The following is a 17392-nucleotide window of genomic DNA, read 5'->3' as shown; positions in this document are numbered from 1 at the left end:
CATGTGCACAGCACCTGTGCTGCAGGCACCTGACTACTCCAAGGAGTTTGTTGTGCAAACAGACACCTCAGAGCATGGTATTGGAGCAGTACTCTCACAGCTTAATGAAGAGGGCCTAGATCAACCCGTAGCCTTCATTAGCAGGAGGTTACTACCCAGGGAACGTAGGTGGAGTGCCATAGAACGCGAAGCGTTTGCTGTGGTCTGGGCACTGAAGAAGCTAAGACCCTACTTGTTTGGGACTCACTTCCGAGTTCAGACCGACCACAGGCCCCTCAGATGGTTAATGCAGATGAGGGGTGAGATTCCAAAACTGTTGAGGTGGTCCATTTCCCTACAGGGGATGGACTTTACGGTGGAACATCGTCCTGGTACAGAGCACGCCAATGCTGATGGTCTGTCCAGGTTCTTCCGCCTTGGTGATGAGACCTCCCATGAGGTTGGGTAGTTGCTCCCCACTTTTAGCTGGGGGGGACACGTGTTAGACTTTTCATCCTTGGCGTGGCCTCCCTTAACTTTTTGCCTCTGTTCCCCAGGTTGTTCATGTGTGCTGGACTCTGATTTTACTGTTTTTGGTACTCTGGGCACTTTACCACTGCTAACCAGTGCTAAAGTGCAAGTGCTCCTGTTTAAAATGTGTACGTAATTGGTTCTCCATGATTGGCATATTTGTTTTACTGTTAAGTCCCTAGTAAAGTGCACTAGAGGTGCCCAGGGCCTGTAAATCAAATGTTACTAGTGGGCCTGCAGCACTGGTTGTGCCACCCACACAAGTAACCCTGTAATCATGTCTCAGACCTGCCACTGCAGTGCCCCTGTGTGTATTTTTACACTGTAAATTCGACTAAGGCCTAAACCTTCCCTTTTCTTACATGTAAGGCACCCCTAAGGTAGGCCCTAGGTAGCCCCAAGGGCAGGGTGTAGTGTATGGATAAGGTAGGACATATAGTAATGTGGTTTATATGTCCTGACAGTGAAATACTGCCAATTTCGTTTTTCACTGTTGCAAGGCCTGTCTCTCTCATAGGATAATATGGGGGCTACCTTTAAATATGATTAAAGTGTAGATTCCCCTAGAGAGTAGATGGACATGTGGAGTTTGGGGTCCCTGAACTCACAATTTAAAAATACATCTTTTAGTAAAGTTGATTTTAAGATTGTGCGTTTGAAAATGCCACTTTTAGAAAGTGAGCATTTTCTTGCTTAAACCATTCTGTGACTCTGCCTTGTTTGTGGATTCCCTGTCTGGGTCAGTTTGACAGTTGGGTTGTTTTTCACCTCACACCAGACAGTGACACAAAGGGGGCTGGGGAGTAACCTGCATTTCCTGATTAGCCATCTCTGCTAGGAGGGAGGGGTGGAGTGGTCACTCTCATCTGAAAGGACTTTGCCTGCCTCTGACAATGCCGGCTCCAACCCCCTGGTGTGTGTCTGAGGCCTTGCCTGGGCAAGGCAGGATTTCACAAGTAGGTGTGAGTCCCCTTTGAAGAAAGGTGACTTCAAAGACTAAAATGGGTATAAGAAGGGCACCCAAATCTACAGACTTTAGAAACACTTCTGGAACCAAGAGGAACCTCTGCCTGGAGAAGAGCTGATAGCTGAGGAAGAAGTGCTGCCCTGCCTGTGACTGTGCTTTATGGAGCTTTCCTGCAGTGCTGCTTCTGCCAGAGTAAGAGGGCAAAGACTGGACTTTGTGTGCCTTCCATCTTGTGAAGAAATCTCCAAAGGCTTGAGTTAGAGCTTGCCTCCTGTTGTTTGAAGTCTCAGGGACAGCAAAGACTTCTCTCTGCCAGCACCTGGAGTCTCTGGAGAGACTCCTGCCCCGACAAGTGGTGCCCTATCCAGTCCCTGGGCCCTTGAAAGGTAAGCTGATGGAATCCAAGGAAATCGACTTCGGACGACTTCGGAACTACGCTGCTGCTGAATCCGGTAACGCCACCTGCACCTGACGCCGTGACCTTCGCTGGAACGTGACGCTCTTCGCAGGCCCGACACCGCAGCAGCCCCGCTGAAGTCCGCGACTCCGTGGAAGTCGCCGCACCACGTCGTGACCGACGCCGCTCAAAGTGCGCGGATTCAACGTTTCGCACAGACGCCGCGATTCCCGACTTCGCGCATCGGCTTGTTTTCACTCTTCACCAAAGGTACTGTACTTGGGGGTCTACACGACTCCGTGTCCGGCGCCGCTGGTGTCGGCTTGTTGGGAACGACTTCGTCACGACGCCGTGTTAACATCTCATCGAAGCATTTTTGTTTCTAAGCGCTATTTTTGAGTTTAATCTTTAAAAATTCATAACTTGACTTGTGTATGTCGGATTTTTGTCGTTTTGGGCTTGTTTTGTTTAGATAAATATTTCCTATTTTTCTAAACCAGTGTTGTGTCATTTTGTAGTGTTTTCATGAAGTTACTGTGTGCGTTGGTACAAATACTTTACACCTAGCGCTCTGAAGTTAAGCCTACTGCTCTGCCAAGCTACCAAGGGGGTAAGCAGGGGTTAGCTGAGGGTGATTCTCTTTTACCCTGACTAGAGTGAGGGTCCTTGCTTGAACAGGGGGTAACCTGACTGTCAACCAAAGACCCCATTTCTAACAGGCAGTAAGAGATTGCTGAGCACTTTGGGTTCGATACCCAGGGCAAGGCTTCTGGGGTAATTAATGATTCACTCGGGGTAGTGATCAACAGGTATTTAGGCTCACAGATGGCCACTGTAAATATACTGTAATTGTCACCTAGCGGAACACGCAGAGCGAAGGGCCTCTTCTCACACACTGAGGCAGGGTGAGGGCGGGGTGAAGTATTAACAATGACTGAAAGACATGTGAGCGTCTCGGACAACAATTTCAGAGGGTAGGGGAGAACCTTTGGAAGCCTGGAGGGTGTGTCTAGACACAGCTGCTTCTTCTGCGAGCCAGCACCCGAGGTAGACTCAGACAGTTTGTAGATAGAGGCCAATGCTCTAAAGAGCCCGTGGGAGCCTCAAGCTAGCCCGGTGGTTTACAAGCTGTGTGCAGCACGCCTCTGGCTAGTTTTCACAGCGCACTGGGGAGCCGCAGCGCACTGATTGGGAACCACTGTTCTAGGGCTGTGTTACTGAACGTGTCCCAGGGCACAGCAGGCATGTGCGCCCACTTTAAGCACCCCCGGGGCACTTTGGTATTACAGAAGAGGCCACAGATGCTTGTGCGGCCCCTTCTGTAGTACTGATAAAGCTGGCGCACACGTGGCACCAGCACTATGGTGAGAGAGCATTCCCTCACTAGCATGGGGCATGGCCTCTGTGCCTGCACTATATCACAGATGCGGGAAAGAAGGCACACATGTCTTTAGGAGGCGCACTGAAAGTGCATCACATAAAGGTGGCTCACGGTCAATGACACACTACACCCACCTGCGAGAGGATCTCTAATTCCGCTTCAAAGTGCGGGCAGATTTCTGTGAAACACAGAGCGGCTTTGAAGCTGCTGCTCCGTATTTCACTTGAATCCAGAGCAATGCAAGTTTGCAGCTGCACTCAAAACAGTGCATTCATGATAATATAGTGTACTTTCCCTGATCATGCACCAGTTTAAAGGTGTGCTGCGGTGCAAAATGGTAAAGTATGCGCTATCAGTAATACGGGCTCTGATCTCTCTACAATTACATCCAGGTTAGACTCCATTGACCAACGTGGTACTCTGTTTGCCCTTTTGGCACACACTGGGATGAGTGACAAGGCAGATTCAGAGATACCGAGATAACAGTGTTTTGATAAAAGACTACACGTATTAAGTTGGCACCCAACAAGAATTTGACAGTTCAAGGCTCACAACAGATGAATACGCTCTTGAAGGTCATCACCTTAGCACTTCCATAAACCCAAACTGCAGCTTTATGGCCCTTACTTAGGGGTGGCACCAAATAACACCACAAGCCATGAAAGCACCATGGGTCAGTGCATGGGAAGTCATCCAGCAGGAAAAATGTCATTTTCCATAAGGCGCTGAAAATCCTTCTACATTCCAGCCCATCTGTATTGTCCTTTCCTACCCCAAAGAGAGGTTTCTCATTGACATTCTGCAATAATTCAGTATGGTTTTGACTGCTGCGGTATTATTTTGTGTTGTATTACAATGGTCGGTAGTTGTGTGCAGTGAGTTATGGTGCGATGTGCACCAGTGCAGTGGAATGGGGTGCCAGGGTGGGTGGTGAGAGTAGGGTTGATACGATATGAGTGGGCATTATTACTGTGTAGCGTTTGGAAATGGTGGGAGATAGGGTTGTGTGGTAAGGTGCAGAATTGGTGGTAGGCTGCATTGTTTTGTAGGAGGTTAATGGATAATATGTTTACTTGTTTGAAGATTTTGATCTCTCTAAATGTTTCTCAACATACAAGCCTACGTAGACTGCAGAGGTTGGGCTAAGTCAAAATATTAAATAGCCGGAGATGGGTTCGTCTAGATGTCAACGCTATAAGAATCTCTATAAATTGTTAACCACATCTTTTTACCAGAAGTGCTCATGGTTGTACAAGTGCATTTTCATTGGTAACTGCATCTTTTTACCAGAAGTGATCATGTGTGTACAAGTGCAATTTCATTGGTAACTGCATATTTTTACCAGAAGTGATCATGTGTGTACAAGTGCATTTTCATTGCGAACTGCATCTTTTTACCAGAAGTGATCATGTGTGTACAAGTGCATTTTCATTGCTAACTGCATCTTTTTACCAGAAGTGATCATGTGTGTACAAGTGCAATTTCATTGGTAACTGCATATTTTTACCAGAAGTGATCATGTGTGTACAAGTGCATTTTCATTGGTAACTGCATCTTTTTACCAGAAGTGATCCTGATTGTACAAGTTCATTTTCATTGCGAACTGCATCTTTTTACCAGAAGTGATCATGTGTGTACAAGTGCATTTTCATTGGTAGCTGCATCTTTTTACCAGAAGTGTTCATGGTTGTACAAGTGCATTTTCATTGGTAACTGCATCTTTTTACCAGAAGTGATCATGTGTGTGCAAGTGCATTTTCATTGGTAACTGCATCTTTTTACCAGAAGTGATCATGGTTGTACAAGTGCATTTACATTGGTAACTGCATCTTTTTACCAGAAGTGATCATGGTTGTACAAGTACATTTTCATTGGTAAGTGCATCTTTTTACCAGAAGTGATCATGGTTGTACAAGTGCATTTTCATTGGTAACTGCATCTTTTTACCAGAAGTGATCGTGTGTACAAGTGCATTTTCACTGATAACTGCATCTTTTTACCAGAAGTGATCATGGTTGTACAAGTGCATTTTCATTGGTAACTGCATCTTTTTACCAGAAGTGATCCTGATTGTACAAGTGCATTTTCATTGCAAACTGCATCTTTTTACCAGAAGTGATCATGTGTGTACAAGTGCAATTTCATTGGTAACTGCATCCTTTTACCAGAAGTGATCATGTGTGTACAAGTGCATTTTCATTGCGAACTGCATCTTTTTACCAGAAGTGATCATGTGTGTACAAGTGCATTTTCATTGGTAACTGCATCTTTTTACCAGAAGTGATCATGTGTGTACAAGTGCATTTTCATTGGTAACTGCATCTTTTTACAAGAAGTGATCATGGTTGTACAAGTGCATTTTCATTGATAACTGCATCTTTTTACCAGAAGTGATCATGGTTGTACAAGTGCATTTTCATTGGTAAGTGCATCTTTTGTACCAGAAGTGATCATATGTGTACAAGTGCATCTTCATTGGTAACTGCATCATTTTACCAGAAGTGATCATGTACTGCATCTTGTTTTACCAGTAGTGATCATGTGTGTACAAGTGCATTTACATTAGTAACTGCATCTTTTTACACTACATCTTTTTACCAGACGTGATCATATGTGTACAAGTGCATTTTCATTGGTAACTGCATCTTTTTACCAGAAGTGATCATGGTTGTACAAGTGCATTTTCATTGCGAACTGCATCTTTTTTACCAGAAGTTAGTATGTGTGTGCTTGTTCCTCAAGTGAATTGTACCTGTGCAACGGCAACCTGGGTTTGCTGCTGCTGTTGTAGTAACTGGTGTTGGATAAGCTTCAGTCGGTGTCGAGACGCCAGTGGGGTCAACGAAGAGCAGGAACTGGGGCTGCCCGCCGGCTGGATTTGTTGGGACACAATCGTATACAGAGAATCATGGTCAAGATCCTGGGAACACAAAGATTCTGGAGTTAGTCAAAGCCTTCCCCATGGATTGAACATCACTGTACAGCAACCATTGTGTAACATTACAAACAGTGTGTACATAATAATTGTTTAATGAAGGAACAGAGGCCAGCAAGGACAATCTGGATATTACCAAGACATCATGCTTGAGGTGTCACTTTTATAAAACTTTCAAAGAGTTTCTGTAAGAAAATAAAGTTGGACCACAATTTGGCTACAAATTTACTGGTATTAGATATTGCATCCCCACAGCGTAGCCTTTTCTCGTCAATCGGTTTATTTTGAGATCCTATCTACAGAGTGATTGAGTTCTTAGCAGGTTTCCAAAGAGGGTCAGATTTTAAGACATTGAAAAGAGGACTGAGTTAACCCGAGTCATTGACAAACACAAATGCGCCCCATCCACACAACACTGAACGCATCCTCTGTGCACTCGTTCAATGGTGTGTTAACACAAATCAATACTGTTATACAAAACAAATGCACCACTACAAAGCAAATATTACTAGGTGCATAAACAATATTTATAAGGGACATCTAAATACTTCCAGTCATTAATAATCCTGCCGAACTATTAACTAATTTCATTCTCATGTGGCTAAATATTTGCAGTATATTTAGGTCAACTTTCCACTGGTTGTGTTAAGATGCAATACTATTAAATTATATTTTCATTTATATTATATTTTCTCTTATATTTTATTTTCAAGGGCTTTTAAATATTTCCAAAATTCTTCACGTTATGTTTATTTTGCAGCGTGGCCGTTGCTAGCTATGAAAAGCTTGGTAGTGGAAAATCGATGCCCAGCTTTTAACCAATTTTGTACCGATGGGCACAACTATTAGCGGCTTTAGGTCATCTTTCTACTGGTCACGTTGTGTAAACACGGATGACTTTTAAATACTATTTTCACCGGGCGATTCAATATTTCCTAAAGTTTTTACGTAAGTTTTACCTTGTGCCTGTGACCATTGTCAGCTTTTAAAAGAACATAGGAGAGAAATGTAAAAAAACCTAAAATTATTATACTTAGTTCACTTTAAATTATTGACGCAAACTGATTAGGTAACATTTGAAAATTATTTTGTGGTGCATACCTTTAAGCTAAGCGTTCATAAATTGCCATGTTTGGGCGCAGGCGCGTCAACGGAAGCTTAGGATAAGGGGATATGCGGTGCATCAAATTAACATTTCCCAGTGCTGTAAGTTGTTGCAACCATGTGGACTGTGCCTAAAGCAGAGCCCAGATTTACAGACCCACCAATTGTGCCTGGTCCGAGCATAGGCTGGTGAGAGTGAGTTTACCACTATTTTGCCATCTTACGAGATAATTTCCACAAAGGGGGACAAAATGTCAGATGTTGAGGGCTCGTTCAAGGATGTGGGGCAGAGAAGGTGGTCTTCATGCACTCACGAGGGCTCCAGAAAAGTGGATTCTGCTGTAAATGACATCCCAGCGACCCGTTATTGACACAGCAGAAGTAACGAGCCTCCACATCTGTGCATATGATGTACGTATAAGGCCGGGTGACACCCCTCCATCATTTGATGCCCACCGCTGCCTGCTCATTCAAACCACCCCACACCTTTTAAATCTCCAGAAGGGATACCAGCAAGGAAATTCTATGCAATATGCGGCGATATACAGTTTCTTAAGTCACAAGTTTAGAACTATGTAATGCTGAACAGTTTAATTAGAAGCAGTAGTGAGGATTTAATTTCCCATGTAGAGGTCACATCTTTTGTTATTAATAACAGATGCAGAATTGGCTCATCGGGCAGCAGACGTCTTAAATTCTCTAAGAAGTTGGACTGTATAAACTCCCAAAAAACAGGGTGGGGGAGTATCACCCCCTCCCCTCACCAGCAGCAAACCTTTTACCAAAAAATGATAAACTGTATTATTATTTTTTGGTAAAAGGGGCGGGGCCACTGGTTGTGATGAACACTGAGTACTCCCCCTCAGTGCGCATGTATATTTGGACGGCCGTCTCGGGATGGCCAAACACACATGCGCAGTAGGCTCTCTCCAGCCCGGCACTGGTGTTTTTTTTTTATTATTACCTCCAACTGCGCGGTCCGCCCCGCCCCGCCCCTAATTAGCACCGTGAGCCAGCTGTCCTATGAAAAGCAGTAAAGTACTGCTTTAGGTTCTGTGCCTAACAGAACATAATTAATACTACTGCCATGCTAAGAAGTCAGGAGTCAATGTTGATCTATATGACGAAAGGACTACTTACCACAGAGTTGAACATCTTAAGTACAGGAGCCACCCCTTAATCCAAGTCTTAAGAATACGTTAAAAAATAATATAGCTTAAAATATAGATGTGGGAATAGGCTAGAAATACTGTGCGCAAACTAATTGAATTAACTGCCTTGAACATTGGCAAAATCTCTTCCGCGACTTATAATCCAGGGTATAACTGCTGGAAGCATAAGGGTCATGTGAAGTACGTTGGTAAAAGTGGAGGCTGTAGAGGATGAATATTTATGTGAGCCCAGGAAGTGTCAGGTGGAGACGAGATAACTGGACCCACCTCCAAACAATCCAAGAATTAAACTGAGCTGCAGAAAACCAATCAATCAATCAGTCAGGAATTTGTAAAGCGCACTACTCACCAGTGAAGGTCTCAAGACGCTGAAGGGGAGGGAGTGGTGGGAGGTGCTGCTACTGCTCGAACAGCCAGGTCTTGAGAAGTTTCCTGAAGGTAAGGAGGTCTTTGGTCTGGCACAGGTGGGTGGGAAGAGTGTTTCACATTTTGGCGGCAAGGTGCGAGAATGATCTACCACCGGTTGTAGTTCTGCGGACGCGTGGGATGAGGGAGAGGTCGGCGGAGAGGCGATGCCGGGTTGGGGTGTAGAAGGAGAGCCGTCTGTTGAGGTATTATGGTATGGTGTTGTGTTGTGCAGTGCTTTGTGAGCGTGGGTGAGGAGTTTGAAGGTGATTCTCTTGTTGACTAGGATCCAATGCAGGTTTATCAGGTGGTCTGTGATGTGGCAGTGGCGGGGGATGTCCAGGATGAGGCGTGCAGAGGCGTTCTGGATGCGTTTTGGAGTTTGGCTGTGGTTTCTGCGTAGAGGGCATTGCTGTAGTCCAGTTTGCTGCTTACGAGGGCTTGGGTGACTGTTGTTCTGGTTTCGGTGGGTATCCATTTGTACATCTTTCGGAGCATGCGGAGGGTGTTGAAGCAGGAGGAGGCGATGGCGTTGACTTGCTGGTTCATGGATAATGGGGAGTCCAAGATGAATCATAGGTTGCGTGCGTGTTCGGTGGGAGTCAGGGCAGCTCCGAGAGTGGCAGGCCACTAGGAGTCATCCAATGTGGAGGGGGTGGAGCCGACGATGAGGACTTCCGTCTTGTTGGAATTGAGTTTGAAGCAGTTTCTCTTCATCCATTCAGCAATGGCCTTCATTCCTTCGTGGAGGTAGGTCTTGGCAGAGTCCTTGGTGAGGGAGAGGATCAGCTGGGTGTATGAGATGATATTGAGGTTGTGGGATCGGGCGATGTTAGCCAGCGGGGCAATGTAGACGTTGAATAGGGTTGGGCTGAGGGAGGAACCCTGGGGTACACCGCAGATGATTTCGGTGGCCTCCGAGCGGAATGGGGGTGGTGGACTCTATGGGTTCTGCTGGTGAGATGGGAGGTGACCCAGTCCAGGGCTCTGTCACGGATTCCTGCATTGCTGAGGCGTGAGCGTAGGGTGTGGTGCAGACGGTGTCGAACGCGGCCTAGAGGTCCAGGAGGATGAGGATTTTGCCATTGTCCAGTATGGTTCTGATGTCGTCAGTGGCGGCAATGAGGGCAGTTTCAGTACTGTGGTTGCTGCGGAATCCGGAATGGTAAGGGTCCAGGGTGCAGTTCTCCTCGATGAAGCGGGTTAGTTGTCTGTTGATAGCCTTCTCAATGACTTTTGCCGGGAAGGGGAGCAGGGAGATAGGCCGGAAGTTTATGAGGTCATTTGGGTCCACCTTGGGTTTTTTGAGGAGGGCGTTGATCTCAGCGTGTTTCCAGCTCTACGGGAAGATGGCAGACTCGAAGGAGCTGTTGATGATCTTCCGTAGTTGGGGTGCGATAACGGAGCTTGCTTTGTTGAGGATGTGGTGAGGGCAGGGGTCAGATGGAGAGCCGGAGTGGATGGTGTTCATGATTTCGATGGTGTCGTGGTCTCTGACAGGGGTCCAGGAGAGCAGGAGGTTGGTCCGACATGAATCTGTGGTGTTGGTGGTTGCCGGGGGAGTCTGGGTACTGAAGCTGTAGTGGATGTCTGCAATCTTGCGGTGGAAGTCGGAGGCTAGGGAGTCGCAGAGGTCTTGGGATGGCGTTGGAGCTGGGGTTGGAGTTTTCCTTTACGATGTTGAAGAGCTCCTTGTGGCTGTGTACGTTGTTGTTGATTCGGTCTTTGAAGGCGGTTCTCTTGGCGGCTCGGATGAGTTGGTGGTGTCTGCGGATGGCATTTTTGAAGGCTGTGTGGTTGTCCATAGTCTGATCTTGAAGCCACTTTCTTTGGAGTCTTTGGCAGGTTTGCTTAGATTCGTGGAGGTTGGCGGTAAACCAGAAGGCCTTTCTGTTTGTGCGTCTGTTGGAGGGATTCTTGATTGGGGCGAGAGTATTGGCACAGTTGTCGACCCATTGCGTGAAGTTACGGGCAGCTGCATCAGAGTCGGTGGGGTCGATAGGTGGGTTCCGGGGGAGGACCGCGATAAGTTGGTCTTCGGTGACCTTGTTCCAACTGCAGTGGGGGATCCATTGTGGGTGGTGGTGTGTTGTGGGTTTCTTGAAGGAGAAGTGGATGCAGCGGTGGTCTGTCCAGTGGAGCTCGTGGTGTGGCTGAAAGAGACGTGATTGCTGGCAGAGAAAATAGGGTTGAGTGCGTGTCCTCCGGAGTGGGTCAGTGTCGTGGCGAGCTGTTTGAGGCCGAGGTTGGGGAGGTTGTCGAGCAGGGTGGCGGTGTTGTTGTCGTTGGTGTTCTCGAGGTGGAAGTTTAGGTCCCAGATGAGTATGTAGTCAGTGGATGCGAAGCGTGCGTGCTGATGATGTCAGTGATGGAGTCGTTGAACTGCTGTCGGGGGCCGGGGGGCCTGTAGATGAGGGTTCCTCGGAGGGTGGTGTTTGGGTCAGTGTGGATCTGGAAGTGCAGGTGTTCGGAGGTGCTGAGGGGGTCTTTGGTGCTGGTCGTGATCCTGAGGGAGTTCTTGTGGACGATGGCGATACCTCCTCCTGGTTTGTTAGAGCGGTCACTGTGGGTGATCTTGTAGCCATCTGGGATGGCTAAGGCGATGTCAGGCGCTGAGGAGGGGTTCATCCAGGTGTCGTTCAGGAAGGCGACGTCTGGGGAGGCTGAGTCAGGTAGATTCCATACCTCTACTGCGTGCTTGTGGACGGAGCGGGTGTTGAGGAGGATACATCTGAGATGGTTGCGTCCTGCCTTGGTGGGAGGGTCATTGGCGTGGAGGCTGGTGAAGGTGCAGTTCCGGCAGGTGAAAGGTCCGCGGGTGGTCTGCGCGGAGGCTTGAAGGCAGGTGGGAGAGCAGCCGGTGTTGAGGGCCCTTAGGGTGGCGCACTGTAGTGAAGACGTGCGCGTGGGGGGAGCCAGAGGTTTTGGGTCTGGGCGCGGTCCAGGCACGGACAGGCGCAGATGGGCTTGCGTTTGGCACAGCCGCCACTAAGTAGGGAGGTGGGGGGGAGGAAAGGACAGCTGGGAGGCGGGAGCAAAACAGTGCAAAAATGGAGGCGGGCCGCAAAAAGGGGGTGGGCTGCGGGGGCAGCAGTGGCGGGGGAGGGAGAGAGAGGGAAGAGCGAAAGTGAGAGAGAGAGAGTGGAGCGAGAGAAAACGAGGAAGAGACTAGGGAAGCAAAAGGAGCACAAAGGGACAGAAGAGAAGCAGAGCAGAGAGCAGAGCAGAGAAAGGAGGAGAAAAGGAGGAGTGAGGCAGAAGGTAGCCTAGTAGGAAAGCAGAGCTCTCCCACTAGACACCAGGGATGAGGTGCAGGCAGAAGCATGCGGGTGGAGGAGGGCCTCGAACTCCTGACAGGTGTCAGGAGTTCAGAGGAGCCAGGGAAAGGGCTCTACTTGCAATGTGGAGCCACAGGAGGCAGAACAGTGCACTGACCAGGTCTATCCCAGCTGGCACTGGGATAAAAAAACAATATTCTTTTGTAACCATGTTTTGCAATTAATTATTGCGTAAATCTGCACCGTTCACAGCAACATTTTATAACATGAATGGCCAAAAAGGGAGCGGCTGTTCCATACACCACTTTATTTTTTTGTTGTTTAACAGAGAAATGTGTCCTTGCATCAAAAACTGATATGAGGACACATTTCATACTAAAATATAGCATTAAATGACAGATTTGTATTTTGCGTAATTATGGGTAATTGGTAATTCCACGTATTTTCCCCAAATTCCACGTACTTTAACAAACTAAACAAATTTCGCACATCCCTACAAATTATCTTAACTGCAGGAAAAACAAGCATTTGCAATGCAACGGGTCTCGTGTTTGCTCATGTTAGAGCTGATAGCGTTGTAAACTCCTAACCCGACTTTTCACCTATCGGCAAAAGTGCATTTATGTACTTAACCCGAAAAAGTGCAATTAACTATGTAAAGCGCTCGACTTCTGCCAAGCGAAATCACAATAGTAAATTAGAGAAAAAGTAGTCCACGAGCCGGACAGAAAACAGCGAGCCTCGCATGTTTTCTGTACTTGGTTGATGCGCTCGAGGAGGGCTAGCCACCGGAAAAGGCATGACGTATGCATGCCTTTGACTAATGAAAGCAAGCAGATTTTATTAGGCAAGCCCACGAACCAATGAAAAACACTGATGTGACGTCGACAGGGCTCCGAGCCCTTTTCTAAACACTAAAGCGTCTTGCTGCGATACGCATGCGCGAGCGCATGCAACGCAGGCTCGACCCTAAAAAGCGTAATGAAAGAACTCATTAAGCCTTATAATAAAGGTGGAAAGAATGTTTTAGGTGTTAATGAAGAATGTGTAAATTAAATAAACACTCCAACACCGCACGTTAAGTAAAAATGTTTTTACGCACTCTTCACTTGTATTCACAGCTATTTCAGAGTTGGTGATCTTGCACCAAAAACAAGAATACACGATGTAAAATGAGTATTCGCCACTAGATGGCAACATTGGATAAGCAATGCATTCAGATTCCCTCTAGACGGTCTCATTCTCGTGCCTTTCTGAAGTCTCCGTCCTCTACCTGTGTTCCTCTGCACTCCGTCTATCTCTTTTTTTCCCATAACCCTGTACCTCAGTCACATACTTTCCCTCACTTCAGAACCTCTCGCTCAGTCTTTCTCGGCCTTAAACCACCTCTCTACTTTTTTTTTCGTTTTTCTGTCTACCAGTGGCCTTCAAACATTGCTCTCATGGGAAAAAAACTTTGAGCCCATACAGAATGACAAACATTTTTTTGTCACAATTCTATAGAACTGGCAGCTCACAAATTACGGGTAAGCCCCGTTATCCTTTTAAAAATGCAATTAAATGCAGGGGAACCCTAGTTTCCATTACGGGTAAAAGTGTCCACGAGTGATCTACCATATCGGAGATGGGGGCAGGGCCTTTGAAGGTTATTTGGAATCTCCCCCTTCTTTTTGACAACAACTTCCAGCCATGACACGAGTGACAAAAGAGAACATGGTGGCCCAACAGAGATTGGGTCTGCCATTCTTTTTTCCCACTAAGAATACAGAACTGTTTTAAGCATGATGCCCCTCTTCGCCAGTGCCTGGGCCCTACCTGTGATGAATTCAGGCCCTCTGTCACCCCTCCCACAGTTTGTCGCTCTACACCTCTACTGCCTCTCATTCATCATCTCTCCTGTATCCCTGATGCTAAAGAACTCCAAGGAAACTTAAGACAACCAGGATTAAGTTACTTACAAACATGTTTAAAGTGGCAGCTTGTATCATTTGGCACTTGCTATTTCAATAGGAAAACGGTTCATGTTTGGACCCCAAGGAGACTGTCCTTCATTGTCCTTTCTCAGCCTCGCAGTTGGACTAGGATTCCTTAAGAGTGCACTCATGACCGTGGAGAACTGGAAAGGTTGGATGGGGATTGAAGTCGGAGTCTATCGGTGAACCCTGGTGACGTAAATGATGAGAAGCTGAGCGACTGCCAAGGAAACAGCGTAGATGCCAACACCTCAGTGCTGAGTGTGAGGGTGACATCAGAGCAATAGTGCCATAGACAAATGCTCTGAGGACCCCCATGAAACAGACTCAATGACGTGACTGGGTGGCTCGCATTGCTAACTCTCTTGCACTTTTCAAGCACTTAGATGGCGCCTGGAAAAACAGCACCTTGGCGCACTACTACATTTTTAAAGGAAATTAGATGTGTTACCCAGAAACGTTGTGGGCAGTCACACCTGGGGATGGGGGCAGCCTGGACCAAAATGATTTCTGCTGTAGTGTGCACAGACAAAATGTCTAACAAGGTTTGATTTCAATTTAGAATGGAGATATGAGATGAAGTGTGATGAATGAGTGTCCATTTCAATCTCATGGGAGCACTTTATAGCAAGAGGAATATTACGCCCAAATGGCCATTAACATGACAGAGATATTCCTCTGGGCCGATCCAAGATGTGTTTTGTAATGTGTCAAGGTTATGGCCGAAAAGACTAAGCCAGTGGGTGAAAGGGGCTGGCCTAAAGCCCACTACGTATATTGTAAGAAATGGGAAATGCCGACCATTCAGCTGGAGAGCCAAACCTAAAGAGAACCCAGAGTGCTGGATAGTGTAAAGAATGTACTGAAGGGGTGGGGCATAGCCTGAAAATTAGGATTAATATCAAGGGAATCACATGCTTTTAAAGTCTGGCCTTTGAGACAACTTTAAATGTCTTGTCAAACTACAGTTTTAAGAGGGGGAAAAAGGTATGTTTTATATATATATATATATATATATATATATATATATATATATATATATATATATATATATATATATATATTCATATTCACTGGAGAAACAAAGGTTAAAGTAATGTTATAGTTGGGAGAAATGTTCAGTTTTAAACTCTAAAAACCACTGAAATTCACCAGTTATAGTTAGAGTTAATTCAAGTAACTAGAACAGAGGCCGTGCACAGCAGATGAGGTGGTAGAACAGCCTAGCCTGCGGCCAGACCCTGCAGCCAATCCCCCGCATGCAGCCAACCCCACGCTGCGCTGGGTGTTCGGTCATGCATGGTGGGGTTAGACACAGGGCCTGACTTCTGGCCAGGCCCTGCAGCCAATCCCATACTGCCATGGCCTTTGGCCGTATGCAATGAGGCTGTCCACAAGACCGGTCCTGCATCCAAGCCCTGTCCCTCCCAAATGCAGACAACCCCCCACTGCGCACACCCAAAGGCCCTGTGCAGTGGGGTGTTGGCCAGCAGGGCAGCCAACCTCACACCGTGCATGGCCTTCGACTGTGTGCAGCCGGGGGTTGGCCATAAGGCCTGGCCTTCGGAACCCACAGCTTATTTTTTTAAATTTATTTTAAAGTGGAGGGGAGCCATGTTGCCCCACTCCCCGAATATATTATAATCCTGGAGAGCCCATCCCGAGGACCACTAAATAAAATTAAGGGGAAGGGAACACGCAATATCCCTTACCTGGGGCCTGGCACATTTTTTGGGGAAGGGGGCCCATGGCCCACCTCACCAGACCACTTTTTACCCTGGGAACCCATCCCTCTGAACCCAGCACATTTTTTTTTTTTTTAAGGTGGAAAGGGCATGGGGCCACCCTCCCCGGGCTGCTTTTGGACCCAGGGACTGGGCCTGGGCAGAGTTTGCAGAGCTCCGCTACACAGAACTCTGCGAAGTGACCAAAAAACTCTGCCGTGCTACGTGGAGAGCAGCGATGCGGCAGAGTGTGTTAGGTCACATCGTTCACGCTGATTTTTTAGCGCTGGGTGTTTTTCCAGTGCAGTATAATCAGCACAAAAGGCACCATGTGCAGCGCAAGAGGGCGCTGCTTCCTTTCTGCATTTCGAGTAGATTTTCTACTCGAGCGGCAGCTTCCTCAATGCAATCCAAAGGTTTCTCAATGCGAGCAGTAGCGACCATCCGCAACTTCCCGCGTTGAGAAATCTCACCGGGAGGTGGTCTGGAGTAAGATTTTCATAGCTCACGCTCACCTACTTAATGCTGGTGAGCGCGGAAAACACTCCCCTCTGCTGAGTTTTTAGGAACTCTGTGCTGAATGGGGGAAAACTCAGCAAACTCCGCAAGCAGAGCGGAGTTCACCGCCCACCCCTACCAGGGACCCCATACCTCAGGGCCCACCAACATGTTTTAGGGGGAGGGTAGCAGGTGGCCCCATTCCCAGGCTGATTATAGCCCCCGGGACCCTATCTCCTGGAGCCCGGCTAAATATGTGAAGGGGGAGGCGGGCATGTGGTCCCCCTCCCCAGTCCGCTTTTGGCCCAAGGCCCAGTGCATCGTTTAGGGGAGGGGGCACAGCGCCCCACTTTCCGGGCTGTTTTTTTATGTGGGGACCCTCATCCCCAAGGGTCTGCCAACATATTTAGGGGAGGGAGGCGTGTGACCCCCCCCCCCCCCCCCCCACTCTTCAGGACGACTTTGGCCCCAGGAGCCTGTCTCCCATTGTCCGGCCACAAATCAGAAGGGGGAGGGGGGCATTTGGCCCCCCTCCCCTGGGCTGATTTCAACTTCAGGGACCCCATCCCCTCAGGGCCTGGTTGCATCTGGGAAGAGGCATGAAGCCACACCTTCCCAGGCCGATTTTGGGCCTAGGGACCCAATTTCCTGGGGGCCAGCCAAGAAAAGGTGGGTGTCCTGGTGCCCATTCAAGGAACCCACCACTTTTTCTTTGGGGGTTGCTGGCGGAGACCCAAGGCTCCCGCAGCCCAAGCGGCTCTCTGCATCCAGTGGGAACAGCATTGCTCCTTTCCACAAGAAGCAGCTAAAAATGCAGGAGCAATCTTTTCACTTGCTTCCGAGCCAGCTTCACTGTGGGCAGGGAAACAGATGAAGTCTGCTCCCAACAGACAGGAGCACTTATCAAGCTCCGGCCAGCTGGGAGCAGACTTCGTGTTTGCTCTGGCTTGGTGGGAGATTTGAAATTGCTCATGCTAAGCAAGAGCAAATACAGGTTTCCTTGCCAGTGCGGGCAGGGAAACCTCTTTGTCCGGGCAGTAGGCACCCT

General features: G+C 47.7%; 1 protein-coding gene across 2 annotated transcripts in view; it reads right to left on the bottom strand.

The window, feature by feature from the left end:
- LOC138301329 (carboxyl-terminal PDZ ligand of neuronal nitric oxide synthase protein-like) overlaps positions 1 to 17392 on the bottom strand; it is a 465684-nt gene that overhangs the window by 302256 nt on the left and 146036 nt on the right. For both annotated transcript variants that reach the window (XM_069241686.1, XM_069241685.1), the window contains exon 8: positions 6008 to 6175. In XM_069241686.1, coding sequence (XP_069097787.1) covers positions 6008 to 6175 — 168 coding nt within the window. The remainder of the gene's footprint in view (positions 1 to 6007; positions 6176 to 17392) is intronic.

The sequence above is a fragment of the Pleurodeles waltl genome, chromosome 6 (assembly GCF_031143425.1).
Source record: "Pleurodeles waltl isolate 20211129_DDA chromosome 6, aPleWal1.hap1.20221129, whole genome shotgun sequence".
Lineage (NCBI taxonomy): Eukaryota > Metazoa > Chordata > Amphibia > Caudata > Salamandridae > Pleurodeles > Pleurodeles waltl.
This window is presented reverse-complemented; position numbering and strand designations above follow the sequence as displayed.